Here is a 21625-nt window from a genome sequence, read left to right as displayed (position 1 = left end):
GGGGGGGTCCCCCTCTCCAAAAAAAAAAAAAAAAAAAAAAAAAAAAAAAAAAAAAAAACGAACCAAACAAACAAAAAAACAAAGCAACAACAACAAAAACCATTGTAAAGGGGGAAAAACTGACCACAATTGCCCAATAAGTTCTACTTGTTAAGGTGGGATGGTGGGAGGCTTTAGGCTTTATTATTATTATTTTTAATAATAGGATGATCAATGATGAATTAAATTTTCATCTTGGAAACTGCCCTATGAAACTCATCATTAGACGGCTTTATCCTTTTATATTCTTGTGGTTTTAAAATTTTAAACTTCTGCTGGATGTGGTGTTGCACGCCTTTAATCCCAGCACTGGGGAGGTAGAGGCAGGCAGATCTCTATGAGTTCAAGGCCAGCCTGGTCAACAAAGAGAGTTCCAGGCCAGCTGGGGCTACAGGGCGATCCTGTCTCGAAAAGACAAAAAATAAAATAAAATAAAAATTTATATTTCCACATTAGCTTTTTATTCATTAAATCAATCTTTACTCACTATCCACCCATGGCAGGCCTTGTACTGGGCCTCTAGAATACATAAGTGTTTTCACAGCTGAGCATGGAAGTATAGGTCTACATATAATGCTAGGCATTTGGGAGGCTGAAACAGGAGGATCAAAAGTTCAAGACCAGCTTGGGGAACTTATCTAGACTCTGTCTCAAAATTAAAAAAGAAAAGAAAAAAGCCAGGCATGGTGGTGCACTCCTTTAATCTCAGCACTCGGGAGGCAGAGGCAGGAGGATCTCTGTGAGTTCAAGGCCAGCCTGGTCTACATAGTGAGTTCCAGGACAGCTGGGGCTATAGGGAGACACTGTCTCAAAAAGCCCCCCTGAAAAAAAACCAAAACAAAAAAACACAAAAAGGTCTTTTCCTCTCCCAAGGATGGTGCTCACAGGCACTCAGAATGGTCAATGTTGACATACTGTCATAGGTTTCCCTACATTACAGCCTCTAACAGAACTAGACTGTTCAAACCCCTGGTAACAGATTTGTTTACCTGCATACCAAGAAGGTTGGGAAAGCACCTAAATCCAAATGTGGTATGTGTATAGGAAGACTTCTAGGGGTTCATACTGTGAGATTTAAAGTCCTTATGAAAGTGTCTAGAACAGAAAACATACTGGCAGGGTGCTAAAAGTGTCTATGATAGGACTAAGCATACTTTGTTTCCTTACTGAGGAGCAGAAAATAATTTTGAAAGTGTTAAAGGAGGGGCTGGAGAGATGGCTCAGTGGTTAAGAGCACTGGCTGCTCTTGTAGAGGACCTGGGTTCAATTCCCAGCACCCACATGGTGGCTGACAGCCATCTGTAACTCCAGTTCCAGGAGATCTGATGCCCTCTTCTGACCTCTGTGGGTGTTGCATGACATGGGTGCACCTACACATATGCAGGCAATCCACTCATACACATAAAATAAAAATAATCAATAAAAAGAAAGTGTTGAAGGCACAAGCACAGAGTCAGAAAGTTAAATAAAAACTGGTTTTTTAAAAGTAATTAAAAAATCAAGGCTTGGACAAGGCGTGGTAACACATAACTTTAGTCCCAACATTCTGGAGGCAGAGGTAGGAGGATTTCTGTGAGACTGAGCCAGCCTGGTTTACTTAAGAGCACTGACTGCTCTTGCAGAGGACCCAGGTTTGGTTCCCAGCACCCACATGACAGCTAACAACTGTCTGTAATTCCAGCTCCAGGGGATCTGACGCCCTCTTCTGACCTCTGTGGGCATTGTACACAGGTGCACTTACATACATGCAGGCAATACACTCAAAAACATAAAATAAAATAATAAATAAAACATTTTTTAAATCAAGACTTTGACGGTAGAAACATTTTTTCAAACTAAAAAATGAAAAAAGTACAAAAAAGCCAGGTATGGTGGTGAACGCCTTTAATCCCAGCACTCGGAGGCAGAGGGAGGCAAAGCTCTGTTAGTTTGAGGCCAGCCTAGTCTAGTGAGTTCCAGGCCAGCTGAGGCTACAGGGTGACTCATCTCAAAAAAAAGAAAAAGAAAAAACTACAAAAAAGGATTAGGGCCGGGAGTGGTGGTGTATATATTAAATCCCAGCATTCAGCACTTGGGAGGCAGAGGCAGGTGGATCTCTATGAGTTTGAGGCCAGCCTGCTCTATATAGTGAGTTTCAGCCAGCGAAGGCTACATAATGAGACCCTAGGTTCAATCGCCTATACTGGAGTGTAGAGAGGGGAGTGCTTTCACATAGCTCACTGGGTTCACTGGGAAGAAAATTTCTGGCTCTACCATTGAAATATGAGCTCTGATGAAGACAGGTGCCTTTTTTTTTTTTTTCTTCTTGGAACTGTACAGATCAAACCATGGCTTTGAACATGCTAAGGACTCAATCACTGAGGTATAGCCACAGTCATCCTTTTTTCTCTTTAATTTTTAAATTAAAAAATTTTTATTTATTTATTTTTGGTCTTTTTGAATCAGGGTCTCTCTGTATCTCCAGCTGGCCTGGAACTTGCTATGTAGACCAGGCTGGTCTCGAACTCACAGAGATTCGCCTGCTTCTGCCCCCATCCCCCAAGTGCTGGGATCAAAGGCGTGCACCACCACGTCTGGCTTCTCTTTTTACTTTTTATTTGGAGACAGGGTCTAAATAGTTCAGGTTGGCACTTTTGAACATGCTATCCTCCTCCTGCGTTAGCCTCTTGAGTAGCTGGGATCATACACAGACTTCAGCCTCCAGTCCTGACAAAGTACCTTATTTTTCTTGGTCACTTGAGACATTTAGAATACTGAGTATACCAAATGCATTGTTAATAAATAAATATGTGTTAAGTAAACAGAGGATTGTGTTTGAGTCAGGCAAATCAAGGGTAGGGCCCCTTAACAAATCTAGCCAGGCTTTATTTTCTTGTTTTGTGATTTAGGAGTCCATCTGCTGGTCGTAGAAGGAAAGGCATTCCAGGAAAGGATCCAAGAATATAAAGGAACTGAGTGGGTGGGGAGTGGAGGTGCAGAGGTGTAAGGGGGGGGGTATAATCCCAGAATTCAGGCAGCTGAGGCAGGAGGATCATGAGTTACAGGCTAGCCTTGGCTACATAGCAAGCTCCAGGCCAATTTTGATTACATAGTGAGATCCTGTCTTAAAAAATACAAGAAGCAGAGAAAAACAGCCTTATTTGTGCCTAGGATTCTCAGTTGTGTTCATAAACTCTTAGTGTTACGGGGTGCTTCACCAGAGAAGACCACTCAGACAAAGTTTTGCCAAATGAAAGTCGCTGCTGGCCAGGGCTACTACACTGGGTGTAGGAACCCAGTGTGTAGCCCTGAGCCGTTTGTAGGGTAAGCTTTCACACAGAGAAGCTATAACCAGGGGTGAAAAGTTTAAGTTCCCAAGCTTACAGGTAGAGAGCCCCCTTAACAATTTCTATTCTATTAAGCAGCAACTACTATTTTGCAGAAGCAAGCCATGCATAACCTACAGAAGGACACACTGACCTGTTCCCAAGACAACTGGGGTCCAGCTGACATGTGTTCCCATACCTTGGGCCAAATGCCTGATAATTTCAGAGACTAGAGTTAGCCTAAACTTTAACATGGCTACATGTTAAAGAAGGTGCCCTATTACATTCCCCACTGGTTCTATAGGCATGAGTCAAATCCTACACTCATCTAGGGGATTATATTGTTCTCTTAGGACCATGATTTTTACTGTATTTACTCGTCGTCTAATATCACTAGTCAGGCAATTGATCAGACAAGACCTGCCTGTCAGAGCCAGGAGCAGGAGTACTAGAGGCCCAGTAAAGGCTGTGAGCAGGGTAGTGAGCCATAGGGACCAGGAAAATAAAGACTGTTATTAGTTGTCAAACTAGTGCTAAGTTTTTCGTGATAATTTCAGATTGATTTGCATAGAAGCAGCAGGTCTTTTCCTTTGGTATGTAAGCAGGCTTGTGAGGCAGGATTGGTTCTGGCAATGTGACCAGGTCCTGGAGGGACCCCACTGGTTTTAGGGCCACCTCCCTAGCAGCCAGATCCATTGCCCTTTTTCCTTGTGTCTCGGGGGGGCCCTTTTGGAAGGAACCCTCTTACAGTGCCCCATACACATGAGCCATGTCAAAAGCATACCAGTTGTTGGTATGCACGGTGATGGCTTTGTCCTTTTCCCAATAGACTGCAGCCCCAGCATACCTGATGTCATTCTAGACGAAACTGTTTCCATCCATGTACAGTATCTCATTTGCCTCTGGCAGTGGGACATCAGTCAAATTCGGTCCAGTAGATTGGATCAGGTTAGTCTCCTTGGTATAGTCATGTAGTGGTACCTCTGGGTCCTCATCTGGCAGCAGGCTTGTTGGGTCGAGGGTCGAGGCCCTGTAAAACCTTGTACAGGGTTGCTCTAGGAAGAGTGCCTGCCTGGTAATGAGTCATCGGGCATTTGACAGTCATCTCTCTGGAGTTCTCCTCAGGAGGACTTTAACTGAGTGAGGAGTGGTTAAGGAAAGTTCTTACCCCAAGTCAATTTATCATCTTTTTACAGGGTGGTCATCTAGCTGATACATGATTTTCATAACCCCAAAGTTTGGGTTAGAACTCCCTTGGCAATGTTCTGGGCCTTATCCACAAATAAGTGGAATGACTTGGTAACATCTGGGAGAGAACAAGTCTCCTTTTTCAGTCTCAGTACATTCTAGAGGTTGGTTCCCTTTAAGGCTGGCATACAGAGGTTTTGCTACTTTAGCAAATTCAAAAATCCATAGGCAACAATAGCCGACTGTCCCCAGGAATTCCCTTACTTGCCAGACCTGGGGGGTTGGGGGCGTTATTCTCAGTCCATACAGAAGTGAACAGTTGTTGCAGGTCCTGTAAATACCTTGGAGGCTGGGTATTTTTGTTAACAGTTGGTTCTGGTTGCAGGAGATATTCTTCAGACAAGGGGGCAAGTAACCAGAATCCTAGTTGGGGTTAGATCTGCGCCTAGAGAAAGACTTGCCTTCATTTCCCCAAAAGAGGTGGTGGCCCTTATTCTTTTAATGTCTCTTTTTTAGTCTTTTGTTGTTGTTGTTGTTGCCTCCAGTCACCTCCTCTAGGCTTCCTGTCATTTTTCTTTTTGAAAGTTTTTTTTTTTTATTTATAGTCCTGATTAACTTGGTAATTTCTAACAACTGTGACCTATTTATGTCCTCGAACCCTTCTAGTTTCTGTAACTATTTCTAACATCTGGGGCCAGCTGGGTGACAAAGGGCAATATTTATGGCCTTGGTTTTCTGGAGTATCTGGATAAACCTAAGGCACCCCAGGAACCCAGCAGGTGATTCTTGAGGTTTATGACTCATCTCACCTATTTCAGAAAGATTTGTGGGCCTCCTAGCAGCTGTCTTTATTCTCCCTAAAAGGACTAGGTGAAAGTTGTCCAGATCCCCCTTACCTCAGTCAGAATTGGGGCCTTGTCAGCTCTCTCAAAGGGGAAAAGCCTTCCTGAACCGGGAGGGGGCTCCTCTGGCCTGCGCTTCAGCTGTTCTTCCTCCATGAAGATGGTGACTAGGAGTTGCTGGCTGTCATGAAGCTTTTCAGGGAAAGCGAGGATTTTGTGTTTTTCAGTTATACAGATCACTAAGAGAAAAGGGGAACATACTTGATCTTTTATTGCCCAGGTCCCATTCCTGTGCCTTCCTCAGGGGAAGAAGGAGAGCTACCTCAGTGCGAGCCCAGCTTGGCAAGGGCATGAGCCGGTCCCGCCAGTCTACAAGCAGAGCAGACTCGCGCAGCTCCAGCGGAGGGGCTTTATTCTGCCTCAGGGTCCCCAAGGGGAAGAGACCAAATCCCTTAGGCCGCCCATTTGGGCCCGGGGAAAATCGCCTTCCTCTGGCCCGGTCTGACAGTGGGCGAAAAGATCCCCTCTGCCCGGCTGTAGCCCTCTGCTCTGCTCCTTCCTCCCTCCTCGGCAAAAGTTTACTTTCTCCGCACTGCTGCCTGTCCTGCCACTCCTGTGTGTTGCTCCTCCCCTGCCCAACTCCTGGCCGGCAGAGAAACGCCCGGTAGCGTCTCCTCAGCCTCCACCACTCTGGCTTTCTGGGTGCTCTTGGCTCTGAGCACGGGCCAGAGCACCAGTCCTGGGGACGCGGGCTGGGCTCTGTCGGCGGTGCCCATGCACTCTGCCATGGGTGCCCCGCGACCTGCTGCACGAAGCTGGGTTCCACGACCCGGCTGCCCCTACCTCCCAGCACAGAACTTTGGCCAGCAGAAGTGCAGCAGCGCATCTTTTTTTTTTTTTTTTCTATCTAGCGCCCAGCTGCAAGCAAGGCAGAGGTGAATGGATGGAAACCACCTCTAACATACTTAAGCATACACTTCGGAGGTGTCAGCTCATTCCCTGTTGTAGAAACAGACAACAATTTGTGCTGTATTGAGACTAGCACAAATACAGACAACAAAGCACTCACATGATGGCCATCACACAAAACCATTCATTCAACTCGGTAGTTACAGAGGGCAGCCAGCAACAGCCTTGTTGACTCCCTGGACACTGAGTTAATGGTTGCATCCAGTCCTGTAAGTGTCCTTCAGAGGCACAATGCAAACGACTCACCTCTGGAGGCAGGCTTCCAGAAACAGGAGACTTTCTTCAAAAATTTTTGGGGTGGGGATATCAAATCCACCGGAACAGCAGGGGCAGCAAGTGGGGCAGAAATCTTGAGGCCTTGGGCCAGCTCAAGGGATGCCCCCTCTAGGAGTCTGCCCAGGCCCACACTACTTCCCTGCTCCAGTCCCCCAGGGTCTGAGGTCTAATTCTCTGGGATCTCAGGTGGAACTTCCAAAATGTTGTGGGGTGCTTCACCAGGGAAGACCAATCAGACAAAGTTTTGCCAAATGAGAGTTGCTGCTGGCCAGGGCTACTACTCAAGGGTATAGAAAGCCAAGTATGTAGCCCTGAGCCATCTCTAGGGTAAGCTTTCCTACAGAGAAACCATAACCAGGGGTGAAAAGTTTAAGTTCCCAAGCTTATAGGTGGAAAGCCCCCTTAACAATTTCTATTTATTAAGCAACAATTACTATTTTGCAGAAGCCAAGCATAACCTATAGAAGCCATAAATCTGCAGTTAGCAGGTTCACTCCTGGACACACTGACCTGTTCTCAAGACAACTGGGGTCCAGCTGACATGTGTTCCCATATCCTGGGTCAAATGCCTGATAATTTCAGAGACTAGAGTCAGCCTAAACTTTAACATGGCATAGCTATGGTCAAGAAGGTGCCCTATTACATTAGAATTTCTGTCTTGCTGGTTACGGTGGCTCATGCTGGTAATCTCAGCACTTGGGAGGCTGAGGCAGGAAGATTGTTGAGAATTCAAGGCCAACCTGGGCTACAAACTGAGTTTCAAAAGAATCTGGGTTACAGAATGAGGCCCTGTCTCTCTAGACATATCTGGTGTCCCAGATTCTCAAAGGGTCAGGGCCACAGTCTTAAAAAACTCATGAATTCAGCCAGGCATGATGACACATGCCTCTAATCCCAGCACTTGGGAGGCAGAGGCAGGCGGGCGGATCTTTGTGAGTTCGAGGCCAGCCTGGTCTACATAGTGAGTTCCAGGACAGCCGGGGCTAAAAGGGGACCCTGTCTCAAAAAGAAAAAAAAAAAAAAAAAAAGTCATGAATTCTTGATCTATGTTCACATTCTGCTTTCACACATTCTGTCAAGTTGTCCCCTGCCTAATCCTGATACTGGTGGATTCTCATGGGATTATTTCAATCTCCAGCCCTGGCTCCCATTTCCAATGCTGTAATTATTTCTCAGTTTTCTCGGAGCAACCTCAGGCTGTCCTTTCTGAGACCCAGTTCCCTCATCTACAAAATAGGAAGCAAAATTCCTATCTCTTAAAATCATTGTGAAGATTAAATAAAAGTCATTTGCATTGTGCCAGCCACAATTAGTTGTCTTCAGTAGTTGGTGGTTATTTCAACTAAATGGCTCTCACTGCTCCTCCTTCCCTGGCCCTGGGGGCCTCTGCCTCCCAGAGCCAGGAATCAACTCCTCTGGGTTCTTGGAGCAGATTAGCTTTGAATATCACTTAATCTTGAAGGTTCTTTTGCAATCTGATCCCTCACAGGGACAGGCCTGGTATAAATCTGCAATGTGAGTCCTGACAGGGGCAGAGCTGGTAAAACTTGTGTAAGTGGCCAGGCTCACAGATGCTGCAGGATGGAGTTGGGCACCAGAGACAAGGTGCTGCTGCTACTACTGTGGGTGCTGTGCTTCATCGAATATGAACAGGCAGATGGGCTGAGCCAAACTAAAGAGATTATTGATGTGAACAATGGAGGTAACCTGGGTGAATGGACCACGCCCGAGATATGTCCTGTGGGATATGTGGCCAGAGGGTTCTCTCTCAAGGTGAGAACTCAGAGCTGGGTGTTGGATAGAGCAGAGATGTGCTGGTTGCAGAGCTGAGATGGCATTCCCGTCACTGGACTTCACTCCTTTTCTCCTCCCTGCCTAGGTGGAGTCCAATCAAGGCATTGGAGATGATACAGCTCTAAATGGTATCCGGCTGCACTGCTCACGTGGGAATGTACAGCCCCTTGCTGTGGAGTCTGAATCTGGAAAGTAGGAATTAAGGACCAAGAATTCCCTAGGGCCTGGCAGGGCTGGTGGCACAGGCCCTTGTAATACTAGTATTCGGGAGGCTAAGATAGATGGATCACTGTGAGTTTGACATCAGCCTGGGTTACAGAGAGACACTGTCTCAAAACAGGAATGGGGATATAGCTCAGTGGTAGAGCATTTACCTAGCATATGTAAGGCCCTAGGTTCAATTCCTAGTGGGTAGAAGCACTCTTCTAGCATGAAGGTATGTCCCTTACCCTCTATTTCATGTACCCCCCAGGAGGTAAACTTCTCTAGATTTATGGAGGAGTGGATGGAAGATCACCCTCTGTATCTCAGAGAAGCTCAGATGACTAGACCCTACCAATAGATTGTTGGTAGCACCTGGTTTGGAAGTCCTCAGGTTTTGATTGCTCTGGAGATGGGTAGGAGGCACCCTGCCCAAAGCCAGTGCATCTCTCCTTTCCTTGCAGGTGGGGTATGTGGACTACGCCTCTTTGGTGTTCAGATAGAAGCTTCCTAGTGGCTTTCTCCCTTCGTGTGGAGCACTCTTCGTTTTTGGACAGCACAGCAGCAAACAATATTCGCTTCCGTTGCTCAGACGGCCTGGAGCTGGAGGGGTCTGGGCTGAAGTGGGGAGAATATGGAGAATGGAGCAAATCATGTTCCAAAGGTATCTGCGGCTTGCAGACAAAGCTCGAGAAGCCCAGAGACAGCTTCAGAGATGACACTGCACTTAATGATGTTATACTATTCTGCTGCAGCTGATGTTGTTGCTGCTGCTGCCCTCTCTCCCACTGGACCATGCTAGTCCTGCCTCCTGCTATTAAAGCTTCTGTCTTGGCTTTGGTGTCAGTTGATTTAGGAATGGGAAACTGCCTCCATTTTTCTCTCCTTACTCTGCACTGGGCTAAGTCTACATTCAGGTTTGGGTTCAGGGTTTCACTGAACCCAATGTCCTGCTGCAAGTCATACTTTTTTTTTTTTTTTTTTTGGTCTTTTTGAGACAGGGTCTTCCCGTAGCCCCAGCTGTCCTGGAACTATGTAGATCAGGCTGGCCTCGAACTCACAGAGATCCTCCTGCCTCTGCCTCCTGAGTGCTGGGATTTAAGGTGTGCACCATCACACCTAGCAAGTCATACTGTTTTGGGTCTTAGTTTTCTTAGGACAATCTCTCTCCTTTGAAAGCCCAAGTTGTAGCCAGGTATGGTAGTGCACACCTTTAATTCCAGTACTTGGGAGACAGAGGCAGGCAGATCTGTGTGAGACTGAGATCCAGCTGGGTCTATAGGGAGTCCCTGTCTCAAAGAAAACAAAATAAAAAACTCCGTCAAGGGTTCATGTTGTCTCCCTTCTAAACCACCAGTGACCTCAGATTAAGAAACTTCTACCAAATTGGGTGACAGTGCAAACAGCTTTTAGTTTTAATTTTCTAAAGTTTTGGAAACTGAGGGGTCTTTTTCTACAGTTTCCATCCACTACCATCCCCCTGCCCCTGACCTGGGCAAAATCCAAACAGTGGCTTTTCATGATTCTTATTGAAGACTTTTTCTCTTTGCATTTTGTTTCTTCTGTCTGGAATCCTCCAGGTATCAAATTCCAGCTTAAAATTAACTTTCTCAGACTTTCCCTATCATGAAAAGGAGTCTGGTCATCAATCAATACCTATCTCATTACTAACTTGTTTAAAAAATGTCTACCATCACCAGGCGTGGTGCGCACGCCTTTAATCCCAGCGCTCGGGAGGCAGAGGCAGGCAGATCTCTGTGAGTTCAAGGCCAGCTTGGTCTACATAGAGAGTTCCTGGAGACCCTGTCTCAAAAAAGACCAAAAAAATAATGTTTACCATCAAATGAAATAATCCTTTCGTCTTTAAAAAGTTATCCAAGAGGGAAGAGGGCGAAGGATGGCAGCTAGGTGGTTAAAGGTGCTTAACTCCAAGCCTGAGGACCTGAGCTTGATCCCAGCAACCCACGAGGTGGAAAACCCATTCTTTCAAGTTGTCCTCTGACCTGTGTGCACGTGTGCACGTATGCACATACACACACACACACACACACACAATACACTTGCACACTTCTCCCATAGGGCATAAACGGGGAAGGGTGCTCAGGGAGGTTTATTCCACAAAGAAAAAATAATGAACAATAAAAGCAGTTTATTCCAGAGAACCAGGGAGTGAATGGACCATTCACATGTCCAGGAGTAAGGATAAATGGGTATTATGGGTGGTCGGTGGAAACTCTGTTAGCAGCACTCTGCAAGAAAAAAGAAAGTTAAGGAGGCAGCCAAGAGCAAGTAGATTCCCTCCCCAACTCCACTCCATGCTGTCCCACCTCCTTTTTCCTGCAATCGCCACAGAAGGCTCCAATGGTCACGTTCACCAACTGTATTCCACACAGCACTGTTTCCAGGCTTGAGGCGACCACCAGCACAGAGAAGAGCATCACATTCCAGGGGACCATGTGGGGTGGTGCCTCACACAAGTCCCATAGTGTATTGTTGCTACAAGTAAGCGCCTCTGTGGATGGGGGCGGGTGGGGGTGTCTCTTAAGAGAAGAGGATCACACAGCAGGCCCCAAAGAGATTTACAAAGGGCTTGGTGGGCCCTGTGGAAGGAGTGGTCTAGAAGCTCTGTCTAGTCCAGCTTTCCTGGGCCACGTTGGAAAGGCAGATGAGAACCATAGAATGGGGGATGCAAATACAGGCTAAGACTTACAAGGTTTCTTCGAAATGGTAGTCCCATTTATTGTTTATTAAGCATTTGGGTCCAATTTGGAGCCCAGCTCCGGACACCAACTGGCAGTAGATGGCACCAAGCATCCCAAAGGTGGAGGAGAAGACTGAGGGCAACATCTAGACCGACCGTGGAAAGGTAGGTTAGTAGGCCTCCTCTTGGCCTTGGAGGAACACCTGCACCTAGTTCTGTCTGCATAGTTCCTCTACTTCTCTCCAGCCAGGTTAAAAATACATTTCTTGGGGCTGGAGAGATAGCTCAACAGTTAAGAGCACTGGAGCACTGGGTTTCTTGTTAGCACCTACATTTTGGCTAACAACCATCTGTAACTCCAGTTCCAGGGGATCCGATGCCCTCTGACCTTTGTGGGCACTGCATGACATGGGTGCACTTACATACATGCAGGCAGTATACTCATACACATAAAATAAAGATAAAATATTTTTAAAAATACATTTCCAGCTGGGTATGGTGGTGCATGCCTTTAATTCCAGCACTCAGGAGGCAAAGGCAGGAGTATCTCTGTGAATTCAAGGCCAGCCTGGTCTACATAGGGCATTCCAGGCTAGCTGGGGCTACAGGGAGATCCTGTCTAGAAAAGCCCAAAACAAAAAAATTCCCTTTATACTCAGGGCATGGAGTTAAACTGATCCTAAATTAGGGGAGTCTCATGGGGGATTTATACTCAGGGCATGGAATTAAACTGATCCTAAATTAGGGGAGGCTCATGGGGGATTTAGCCCTCTGCGGTCAAGTTGCTTGGGACCCAAGGTTAGGAGTTGGTGCCTGAGATCTCTTTTGAGGGGCTTGCAGACTGTGCTTTGGCTCTTTGAAGGAGTCATAAACCAAGTCCTGAACCACTTCTCAATATGGATCTTACCCTATAACGGTTTCCACAGCAGCCTGCACCACAGCAGCCCATGCCCACTGCCTGAATGGCAGAAATTCCTGGACACAGCACCTGTGGGACAAGAGTCTGTGATAACCTGTTGTTCTAGATCCTCAAGGTCAAACTTATGTCATTGTCTTGTCCCAGGGAAGCTGCTCATGATGTCCACAGGCCTTTGGACTGCAAAATCTTATCTCTACTTCTCTGAAGCACAGTTGGACTCAAACTTTATTTATCATTACTTAATGTACCTACCATATCTCTGTCCAGATTGTAGCTTCCTGGAGGGTAGGGTCCAATATATTACATCTGATCTTAGGCAAGAGGCCAAGAAACAATTGGGGGTGGGGACATATTATATAGTCCCCACAAATATTGTCATATAGAAGGTTCCCACCTGAATGGGACTCAGGAGGTCTGTGTTCAAGGTCAACCCTGTATTCCATCACACATTAGGAGCCTATTGGTTTCTCTGGACCTCAGTTTTGTTTTTTTGTAAAATCGACCTGCAAGACCTACCTCAAAGGACTGTTCTCAGGATTTAATGAGGCAGCAGGTTGGTTTTATGTCAGGACTAGCTCATAGAAAATGCTGCATGATGATACATGCCTCAACAGGAGGGCAAGACCGTGTTTCTGGAAGGTCTAATGAGCTAGAATTATGGTAGTGTGTGAGAATTTGTAGAGACTCTGGTATGGCTCGAAGGGTTTCCTAAGATTCATCCTCTAGTTCTTTTTCTCCCTGTGGCCTTTCTAATAAAGCTCACACCCTCCCAGACAACCAGTGGTTCCCTTCTGTTAAGTCACTTCCAGGTACCTGGAGACTCACATCAGACTGCCTGAAGGGTAAGTCCACTTGAATGTCTTGGGTTTAGCTCAGGCTCAGCCAGCCTCATACTGATCTTATAATAGTCTCCAAATTTATCTCCCTTTTCTCTGTTTTAATCTTCATCAGTGGAATTCACCTAAGCTAGAAAACTTTAATCCTTCTACTCAGCCAGATTTCAAGTCTTCTGTATTTTTCTTTTAGCAGCTTCTAAATGTGTTAGTCCTTTCTCCTTCTTCCCCATAGTCAGCTCCTGCTCGCCTTCCTTGAGAAAGATATCCTCTGCCTCCCTACTATAGTCTCATAGCCCTTGTCCCAAGCTACCCCAGATTCCATCTCACATACCACCAATGGATTTAACTTGGTGTTTCATTGATCTTTTCTCTGCTCAAGTCCTTTAAGGTCTCTTTCAAAGAGTACCCTATCAAAATTGAACCCTAAACAGGGCGGGGTGATCTAGTGTACAATTCCAGCACTTGAGAGGCTGAGACAAGAGGATTCTTGAGGGTATGAGGCTAACCTGGGCTATGTAGCAAGTTCCAGGACTCCATGGGCTAATCTATCTATCTATCTATCTATCTATCTATCTATCTATCTATCTATCTATCTATCTATCTATCTATCTATCTATCTATCTATCTATCTATCTATCTATCTATCTATCTATCTATCTATCTATCTATCTATCTATCTATCTATCATCTATCTATCTATCTATCTATCTATCTATCTATCTATCTATCTATCATCATCTGTCATCTATCTTCTATATCTATCTATCTGGAAACAAGATCTCGTGTAGTCCAGGGTGGCTTTAAACTCTTAATCATCCTGTCCCTACCTTCCAAGTGATGTGATTACAGGTGTTTGCCACTCCACCTGGTTCTATTTTTTTTTTAAGGCAGGATCTCTCTCTATGTTGCCTCTGTTAACCCAGGCTAACTTCACACTCCTAATTCTTCTGCTTTAGTGCCCCAAGCAGCTGAGATCCATGTTCAGTCTTGCTTGCTTTTAATCACTGTGTAGTCCTGGCTGGTCTGGAACTTGCCGTGTACACCATGCTGGACTTGAACTTACAGAGATTCATTTGCTTCTTCTGCCTCCCAAGTGCTGGGATTAAAGGCATACACCACCACGCCCATCATAAATATATCTATTTACTTTTTGTGATATTGGGGATTGAACTCAGAGACTTGTGCATGTTGCTGGCAATTTACCATTACATTACATCACATTGTAATCCAGGCTGTCCAGGAACTCAATAAGTAGGCCAGCTTGGTCTTGAACCTAAACCTATTAGTTATCTACCTGCCTCAATCTCCCAAGTGCTGGGGTTATGGGTGTGAGCCACTACTGCTCCCCCAGCCCCCGCAGTTATAGGGATCCAACCCAAGGCTTCATATATGCACTCTATCACTGAATTACATCCCCAGTCCTAGATTTAGCTAATTTTGAGTGAGCTAGTTTTGAGATTTTCACTTTCTTACTTTTTTGAAGCAAAATTGGAGCTTAACAAAGCTGTTAATATATATGGAAGCACAGGCATTAAGAGAGAGGAGAAAGATGTACAGGAGTAGTGTATGCCTTTGCATAGGCTCGGGATTATCAAGAGTGAGTCAGAGAATTTTTTTTTTTTTTTTTTTTTTTTTTACTGTTTTGATCAATGTTCTTATTTCTTTTTCTTGAGTTTCTGGGCTCAAGCCATTTTCCTGCCTCAGCCTCTCATGTATCAGGGACTATAGGCAAGCAAATAATCTGATTTTTAGTTTGGGTGCTGGGTATATGGTCATGTTCACTTTGTGAAAAATCCATTGACCTGGGAGTGTAGCTCAGTGGTAGAGAATATGCTTAGCATACAAAAGGCCTTGGATTCCATACCCAGCAGTCCCCACCCCAATGGTTTTAAAATGGGAAAAAAGATAGAGAATTAGGTGTGCTGGCCCATGCTTATAATCACAGCTAGTCTGGGATTAAAAAAGGGAGAAAAGTTCTTCAATAGTTTTTAGTAGTTCTTGTAACAGACTTCAAATTAATCACTATGCCTTTCAAGGATGTATATGGTCTGGCCTCTCCCTACCTCAGACCTCGTCTCATTGAACTTCAGCTGCATTGGACTGTCTGATCCTCTGTGTGTGGGGTCCCTGTTTATAATACTCCTAATTTCTTTTTTTAATTTGAATACCAGTTCTGACATCCTCTCATAGAAGCTTTTTTTGGAAATGCTACAAAATAAGTCCCTAGGTTGGAAGTGTAGCTCAGTGTTAGAGCAAATACCTAGCAGGCACCAAGCCCTGGAGTCAGTCTCTAGTATCAAATAAATAAAAGGACAAAACAAACAAACAAATATGCCCCTTCTTGCCCTAGGAGCGCTTTGTGATGGTACCACGATTAAAGTGTGTGTGTATTATGTAGCCCAGACTGGCACCAGACTCTCCATCTTCCTGCTTCAGTTTCTAGAGTACTGGCATTACCGGAAAGGGTCACTGCACCTGACATCCTCTTGCTATTTGCTTCATTCATCCAACATGTATAAACTGAACACATCATAAGTGAATCCGTTCTGGCTCTCATGAGGCTTCCATTCTTGTTTCCTTGGTACCATGTGACCCATTAGCACAACACAAGTTTCAGGAAGAGCAGGTACCTTGTCTGATCCCATGACATAATATGGTGCTTCCTGAGAGTGCCCCCTTGGTATGGTGGGGTAGAAAGGCAGCTGCGCACGAGGATGCTGAGAATGCAACCTTGGAGAGCTCCACTGAAGCAGGCAACTTAGATTGGGTGGATGCCTGGCTGGTGGCAGCACTTGATGATGGGACACTGGGTGAGGAGAACTATGATGGCTCAGAGAGAGATCAGGTCAGAGAGATGGAGTAGATTCCAACAACCAGAGTGTATGCAGGAGGTGGAGATTAGAAGAGAAGATGCCAGCTGGCAAGGGGAGGAGGTTGTTGGTTATAGGAGTCGTATCCCTGTTTAGCTACCAAAGATGTGACCAGCCAAAGGGACCAAAGTAGTTGAGACCTCTCTCAGAGAATTTTAACAGTCAGCTATTTGTCCTAAAGGTGAAAAGCTGTACTAGGTAGATCTTTTGTCTTTATCCCACAAAGAAGTTATACTATATTGATCACCCAAAAGTTCCCCCAAGTGATCAGTCATGGTGGCTCAGACCTATACTTGAGAGGCTGAGGCAGGAAGATTGCAATCTCTAGGCCAGCCTGAGCTTTGTAAACATGATGTTATCTCTAAATGAATAAATAAATAGAAAGTAAAAAATACGAAAAAAAAAATCCCTAAATTCCTGTAAACAGGAGTTGGAAGATGGGGAGGAAGTATGGGAAATTTGTGTATCTACTTCCTCCTCCATTTCTAACAGGTCCTGTTCTCCTGGAAGATTGGGGGCACCCTCTCTGAAATATTGATGAAGCTTCCAAGTTTATTATCTTTAGCACTGAGCACAGACTGGGGACCCTGAAAGGAGGACTGAGAAGGAATGGCCGTGGAGGAGGGGGAAGCAACGCAGAGCTGGCTGCTAGAATGACTGATCTGGGATGTCAACTCTGGCTGCAGACATTGTTCAGGGTGCCCCCCCCATGCTTGCTTTTACCCTGCCCTGCTGACTTCCCATACAGCCAGCTGCTCCTGCTCTGACCCTTGTAATGAGGTATTCTGAGCATCTGCTCCATGGTAGAGGTAGGGAAGAGCAGTAGAACTTGCTCCCACCCAGAAGGGAAGCTCTTTAGAGACTTGAGGCTCTGTCTTCCCATTTGCCTCAGACAGTCATCTCAGGACTCTGGGGCTCCTCCAGGACTTTAGTGTGTGGGGGCAGATTTTACAGGCTCCTAGTCCCCACTAAGCCCTTACTATATCCTCCCGGGCACTGGTCCATTTTCTTCCTCCTAGTCTTTAAGAGTAGCACCCAGGCCCCTTGCTCATGCTCCAGTGTCCAGTGTGCTTATCATCAGGCCCCCTCCAATGAAGCCACCCATGAGCCACACTTGCAAGCTGAGATTGTTGTTGGTCCAGGTGGTCTTCCCATCAGGTACCAGCAGGAGGGCATTGACCACGATGCAGTTCAGGGAGAGTGGGATGAGGGAGAGCCCCACTCAGTGAGCACATTTTCCTGTGCACATGGTGAAGCTTCAGCAATGGCAGGCAGTGAGTGAAAAGTGAGCTGGAGGTCCCCCGCATCCATAGGAAAACAAGCTTGAACTTAGAGTAAAGGTCAGAGAAGAGGTGTGGCAGAAACTGGCAGGATGATAAGCGACAGAGGCCCTAAAGAGGTGGAGGGGCTGCAACTAGTGAGGTGAAAAGGAAGATGTGGCAGTAGAGGAGATGGGGGAGCCGGTCACACAATGGAAGTTGCCTGGGGTCAGTGTCTTCTTCCTTTAGTCTGTACATACCTTCCTCAGTTTCTACAGCCCTTCCTCAGTTCCTCACCTATTTGACTTTTCTTCACAAATATTTCATTTGTTATTTTTATTTTTTGTGTATGAGTGTATTGCCTGCATGTATGTAAGTGCACCCGTGTCATGCAATGCCCATGGAGGTCAGAAGAGGGCGTCGGATCCCCTGGAACTGGAGTTATAGATGATTGTTAGCTGCCACGTGGGTGCTGGGAATCGAACCTGGGTCTTCTGCAAGAGCAGCCAGTACTCTTAACCACTGAGTCATCTCTCCAGCTCCCCTCACCTGTTTGAAAACTCAGCCAAACCCTTCATGTCTTGAAGTCTCAATGGCTTAATCTGTAAAAATGGTTGCGTGATGCCACTTTGTGTGTTGTTTCTAAGGATTCAATGGGACAAAAAAAAAAGTATTTTGTAAATAAGGAAGCACACAGCAGATGTATGGGGGTCTTATCATTTCTGTTTGTGAGGCTTTTCTATAAAGAAACTAAAAAAAAACCCATCCCCCCCACAAAAAAAACAATAGTGGAGCCAGGCATGATGGCACATACCTGTAATTCAGCTAGAGGCTGAAATAGGATGTGCTGGATAGCTTTAGTGTCAACTTGACACACCTGGGTTGAAGGAGCCTCAATCGGGAAATTGCCTCTATTGGACTGGCCTGTGGCCATGTCTGAGGGGCATCTTCTTGATGAGTGATGTGGGAGGGCCCAGCCCACTGTGGGTGGTGCCACCCCTGGGCAGGTGGGCCTGTGTTGCATAAGAAAGCAGGCTGAGCAGGGGCCTGGGGAGCAAGCCTGTAAGCAGCATTCCTCCATGGCCTGTGCTCCAGCTCCTGCCTCCAGGTTCCTGCCCTGAGTTCCTACCTTGGGCTCCCTGATGAACTGTGACCCAGGAGCTGTAAAATAAATAAAGTCTTTCCTCCCTAAGTTGGTAGTGGTCAGAGTGTTTTGTCACAGCAATGAAGAACAAACTAGGACATAGGAGGATCATGAGTTTGAGACCAGCCTGGGTTACATTGCAAAACCTTGTTTGGAAAAAAAGAATGAGAATGAGCTCTTGTCTTTTCATTTTTTTCTTCTCAAAATTTGTTTATTCACCCCTCTTTCTAGTTCTCAAAGTGGGCTCAAGCATTCCATCTCTGGCCTCAATGGTTCAGTGATGGCTGTCCAGACCAAGACATTCCCTTTTTCATTTGGTTTTGGTCCACATTCAGAGATAAAAGAAATTCTGTTTTTGTTGAGATGTTGGCAGCCTGTTGTCATCATGAAAGAAGACAATCTAGAGGATGATGGAGAGATGGGGAGAGAAACAGTGCAGGAGGAAGCAGGGTCCTGGGCAGAGGTGAAGATGATGCAAGCTACTGTGACCCAAAGGTACTGTTCTGCTGACCAGAACTAATGCTGAGTCACCAGAGCAACAGTCATGTCCTGGAGAGGGGTGTGGTAGCTTTTGACTGTTGTGACCAAAGTGATTGACGTAATCTTTTTTTTTTTTTGACACATGGTCTCATATATCCCAGACAGGTCTTAAATTTGGTATACAGACAAGGATGACTTGAAACTTGAGAGCCTTCTGCTTCTACCTCCCAGGTGCTAAGATGACAGGCATGTGTCACTGTGCTGCATAGCTTCTGTGTCAACTTAACACACCTGGACTGAGGGAGCCTCAATTGGGGAATTTCCTCCATTGGACTGGCCTGTGGCCATGTCTGTAGGGCATGTTCTTGATTGTTGAGTGATGTGGGAGGGCCCAGCCCATTGTGGGTAGTGCCACCCCTGGGCAGGTGGGCCTGTGTTGGATAAGAGAGCAAGCTGAGCAGAAGCCAGGGGAACAAGCCAGTAAGCAGAGTTCCTCCATGGCCTGTGCTCCAGATCCTGCTTCCAGGTTCCTGCCCCGAGTTCCTATCTTGGGCTCTCTGATGAACTGTGACCTGGGAGTTGTAAGCTGAATAAACCCTTTCCTTCCCAAGTTGGTATTGGTCAGAGTGTTTTGTTACAGCAATGGAGAAACAAACTAAGACAGTCACCATGTCTGGTTTTATGCAGTGCTGGGGATCAAACACAGGGCTTCATGCATGCTAGGCAAGCACTGTACCAACTGACCCTCATTTTCATTTTTTTAAAAAAAGTTTTATTTATTATTTTTATGTATATGTGTATTGCCTGTATGTATATAAGTGCACCTGTGTTGTGCAGTGCCCATGGAGATCAGAAGAGGGTGTCAGAGCCCCTGGAACTGGAGTTACGGATGGTTGTTAGCTGCCATGTGGGCAGTAGGAATCAAACCCAGGTTCTCTGCAAGAGCAGCCAGTGCTCTTAACCACTATGCCGTCTCTCCAGCCCAAGCTACATTTTCAGTCCCTGATAGAAACAGTTTAAAGGAAGGATTGGTTTTGCCTCACCATTTGAGCGTGTTCAGTCTAGTATTACTTAGCCCTATCTTTGTGGGCAGAACATCATGGTGGTGGGAGTGGGGGGTAGAGGAGAGCTGTTCACCTATGGCAGACAGGAAACTGAGAAAGGGGACAGGTGGATGTTTCCCAGTTTTCTTCTGTCTATCCCTTAGCTCAAGGGATAGTGCTGTTCACATTCAGCATGAGTCTTGCCCCTCAGTTAATTCTCTCTGGGAACACCCTCGACAGACATACCCAGAAATGTGCTTCTCCAATCTCCTAGATGACTCTAAAGCCAGTCAACTTGACAATGAAGATTAGCCATCATAAAGGGATCAGTCTTTGGTCCTGATGGACAGAGAGTGAGCTAAGAGAAGGTCACATGTTGTCCACAAGTTAACCAGTATCTGAGAGTTTAAAAAAGTGTTTTATGCTGGGGGCGTGGTGGTGTAGGCCTTTAATCCCAGCACTTGGGAGGCAGAGGCAGGCAGATCTCTGTGAGTTCTGGGCCAGCCTGGTCTCCATAGTGAATCCAGGCCAGCTAGGGCTACAGGGAGGCCCTGTCTCAAAAAGACCAAAAAAAAAAAAAAAGTGTTTTATAGCCGGGAGTGGTGGCGCATGCCTTTAATCCCAGCATGCAGGAGGCAGAGACAAGCGGATCCCTATGAGTTCAAGTCCAGCCTGATCTACATAGTGAGGGCCAAGCCAGCTGGGCCTACAGAGAGACCCTGTCTCAAAAAGACCAAAGGTTGCCCATAGTCCTGTAAATAATGCTTTACTTATGCTCATTAGAGCAATAGAGAGAGAGAGAGAGAGAGAGAGAGAGAGAGAGAGAGAACAAGAACACAATTTGGGAAAGTCAGTTCTCTAATTCCATTGTGTCATTTCTAGGGATTGAACTCGAATTGTCAAGCTTGGCAGCAAGTGCCTTTACTCAACTGAACCACTTTTCTGGCCTGAGACGTAACAATAAGAGAAAAAAAGCTTGTGTGTGTGTGTGTGTGTGTGTGTGTGTGTGTGTGTGTGTGTATGTGTGTGTGTGTACCTGCGTGTGGGTCTACATGTAGCCATTATATTATTATTTGTTTGTATATGCATGCACACATGTGTGTGCAGGTATGCAGATATCATGGTGCATGTGTGGAAGTCAGAGGATAACTTTTGGGAGTTGATTCTCTTTTTTTTAAATTAAAAAAATTTTTTTTATTTATTATTTTATGTGTATGCTTGTATTGCCTGCATGTAGGTAACTGCACCTGTGTCGTGAAATGCCCACAGAGATCAGAAGAGGCTGTCAGATCCCCTGGGACTGGAGTTATGAACAGTTGTTAGCTGCCATGTGGATGCTGGGATTTGAACCCAGGTCTTCTTCAAGAGCAACCAGTGTTCTTAACCGCTGAGCCATCTCTCCACCCCCGGGAGTTGGTTCTCTCCTTCCACCTTTACATGCATTCTGAGGATCAAACTCAGGTCACCAGGCCCACGTGGCAAGTGCCTTTACCCACTAAGCTATCTCAAAGGCTCATATCATCATCATCATCATCATCATCATCATCATCATCATCAATTTTAACTTTCCAGATTGTGATTTTTATCTCTAGAAATTCAGTTAGGTGATTTATTATTTTTTTTTGTAGGGCCCAAGTAAAAATACCCTGGGGCTGTAGAAGAGTAAGAGAAGAATGATGGAAAAACCTCTTGATGCCTGGGAATGGAGATGGTCCAAAGTCAAGGCCTGGGTGCCCAGGACCATGTGTGGAGTCAAGGC

At 45.8% G+C, this 21625-nt stretch overlaps 2 protein-coding genes and 1 non-coding gene across 5 annotated transcripts in view; 1 reads left to right on the top strand and 2 right to left on the bottom strand.

Annotated features, from left to right (window-relative positions):
- Positions 1 to 9444, top strand: part of Vmo1 (vitelline membrane outer layer 1 homolog) — a 12170-nt gene extending 2726 nt beyond the window's left edge. Inside the window, exons 1-3 of one of the 3 annotated variants that reach the window (XM_008855900.1) lie at positions 7629 to 8392; positions 8499 to 8605; positions 9079 to 9444. In XM_008855900.1, the coding sequence (XP_008854122.1) occupies positions 8201 to 8392; positions 8499 to 8605; positions 9079 to 9373 (594 nt within the window). In that variant the 5' untranslated portion in view covers positions 7629 to 8200 and the 3' untranslated portion in view covers positions 9374 to 9444. Of the gene's footprint in view, positions 1 to 7628; positions 8393 to 8498; positions 8606 to 9078 lie in introns of those variants that run through there. The other 2 variants (XR_003847428.1, XR_608059.3) reach the window with 2 other exon arrangements.
- Positions 181 to 276, bottom strand: LOC115068073. Its single transcript, XR_003847455.1, has one exon. It is a non-coding gene; the product is annotated as a small nucleolar RNA SNORD90 (small nucleolar RNA).
- Positions 9445 to 10742: 1298 nt separating the features above from the next.
- Tm4sf5 (transmembrane 4 L six family member 5) lies at positions 10743 to 17189 on the bottom strand. Its single transcript, XM_008855898.2, is given in 5 exon segments — positions 10743 to 11112; positions 11114 to 11126; positions 11325 to 11461; positions 12223 to 12304; positions 17017 to 17189. Coding segments are annotated over 5 exon segments (636 nt in total). The 3' UTR covers positions 10743 to 10881.
- Positions 17190 to 21625: the final 4436 nt, after the last annotated feature.

Source organism: Nannospalax galili, unplaced genomic scaffold, assembly GCF_000622305.1.
Source record: "Nannospalax galili isolate Female #2095 unplaced genomic scaffold, S.galili_v1.0 scaffold146, whole genome shotgun sequence".
In the NCBI taxonomy this organism is placed as follows: Eukaryota; Metazoa; Chordata; class Mammalia; order Rodentia; family Spalacidae; genus Nannospalax; species Nannospalax galili.
This window is presented reverse-complemented; position numbering and strand designations above follow the sequence as displayed.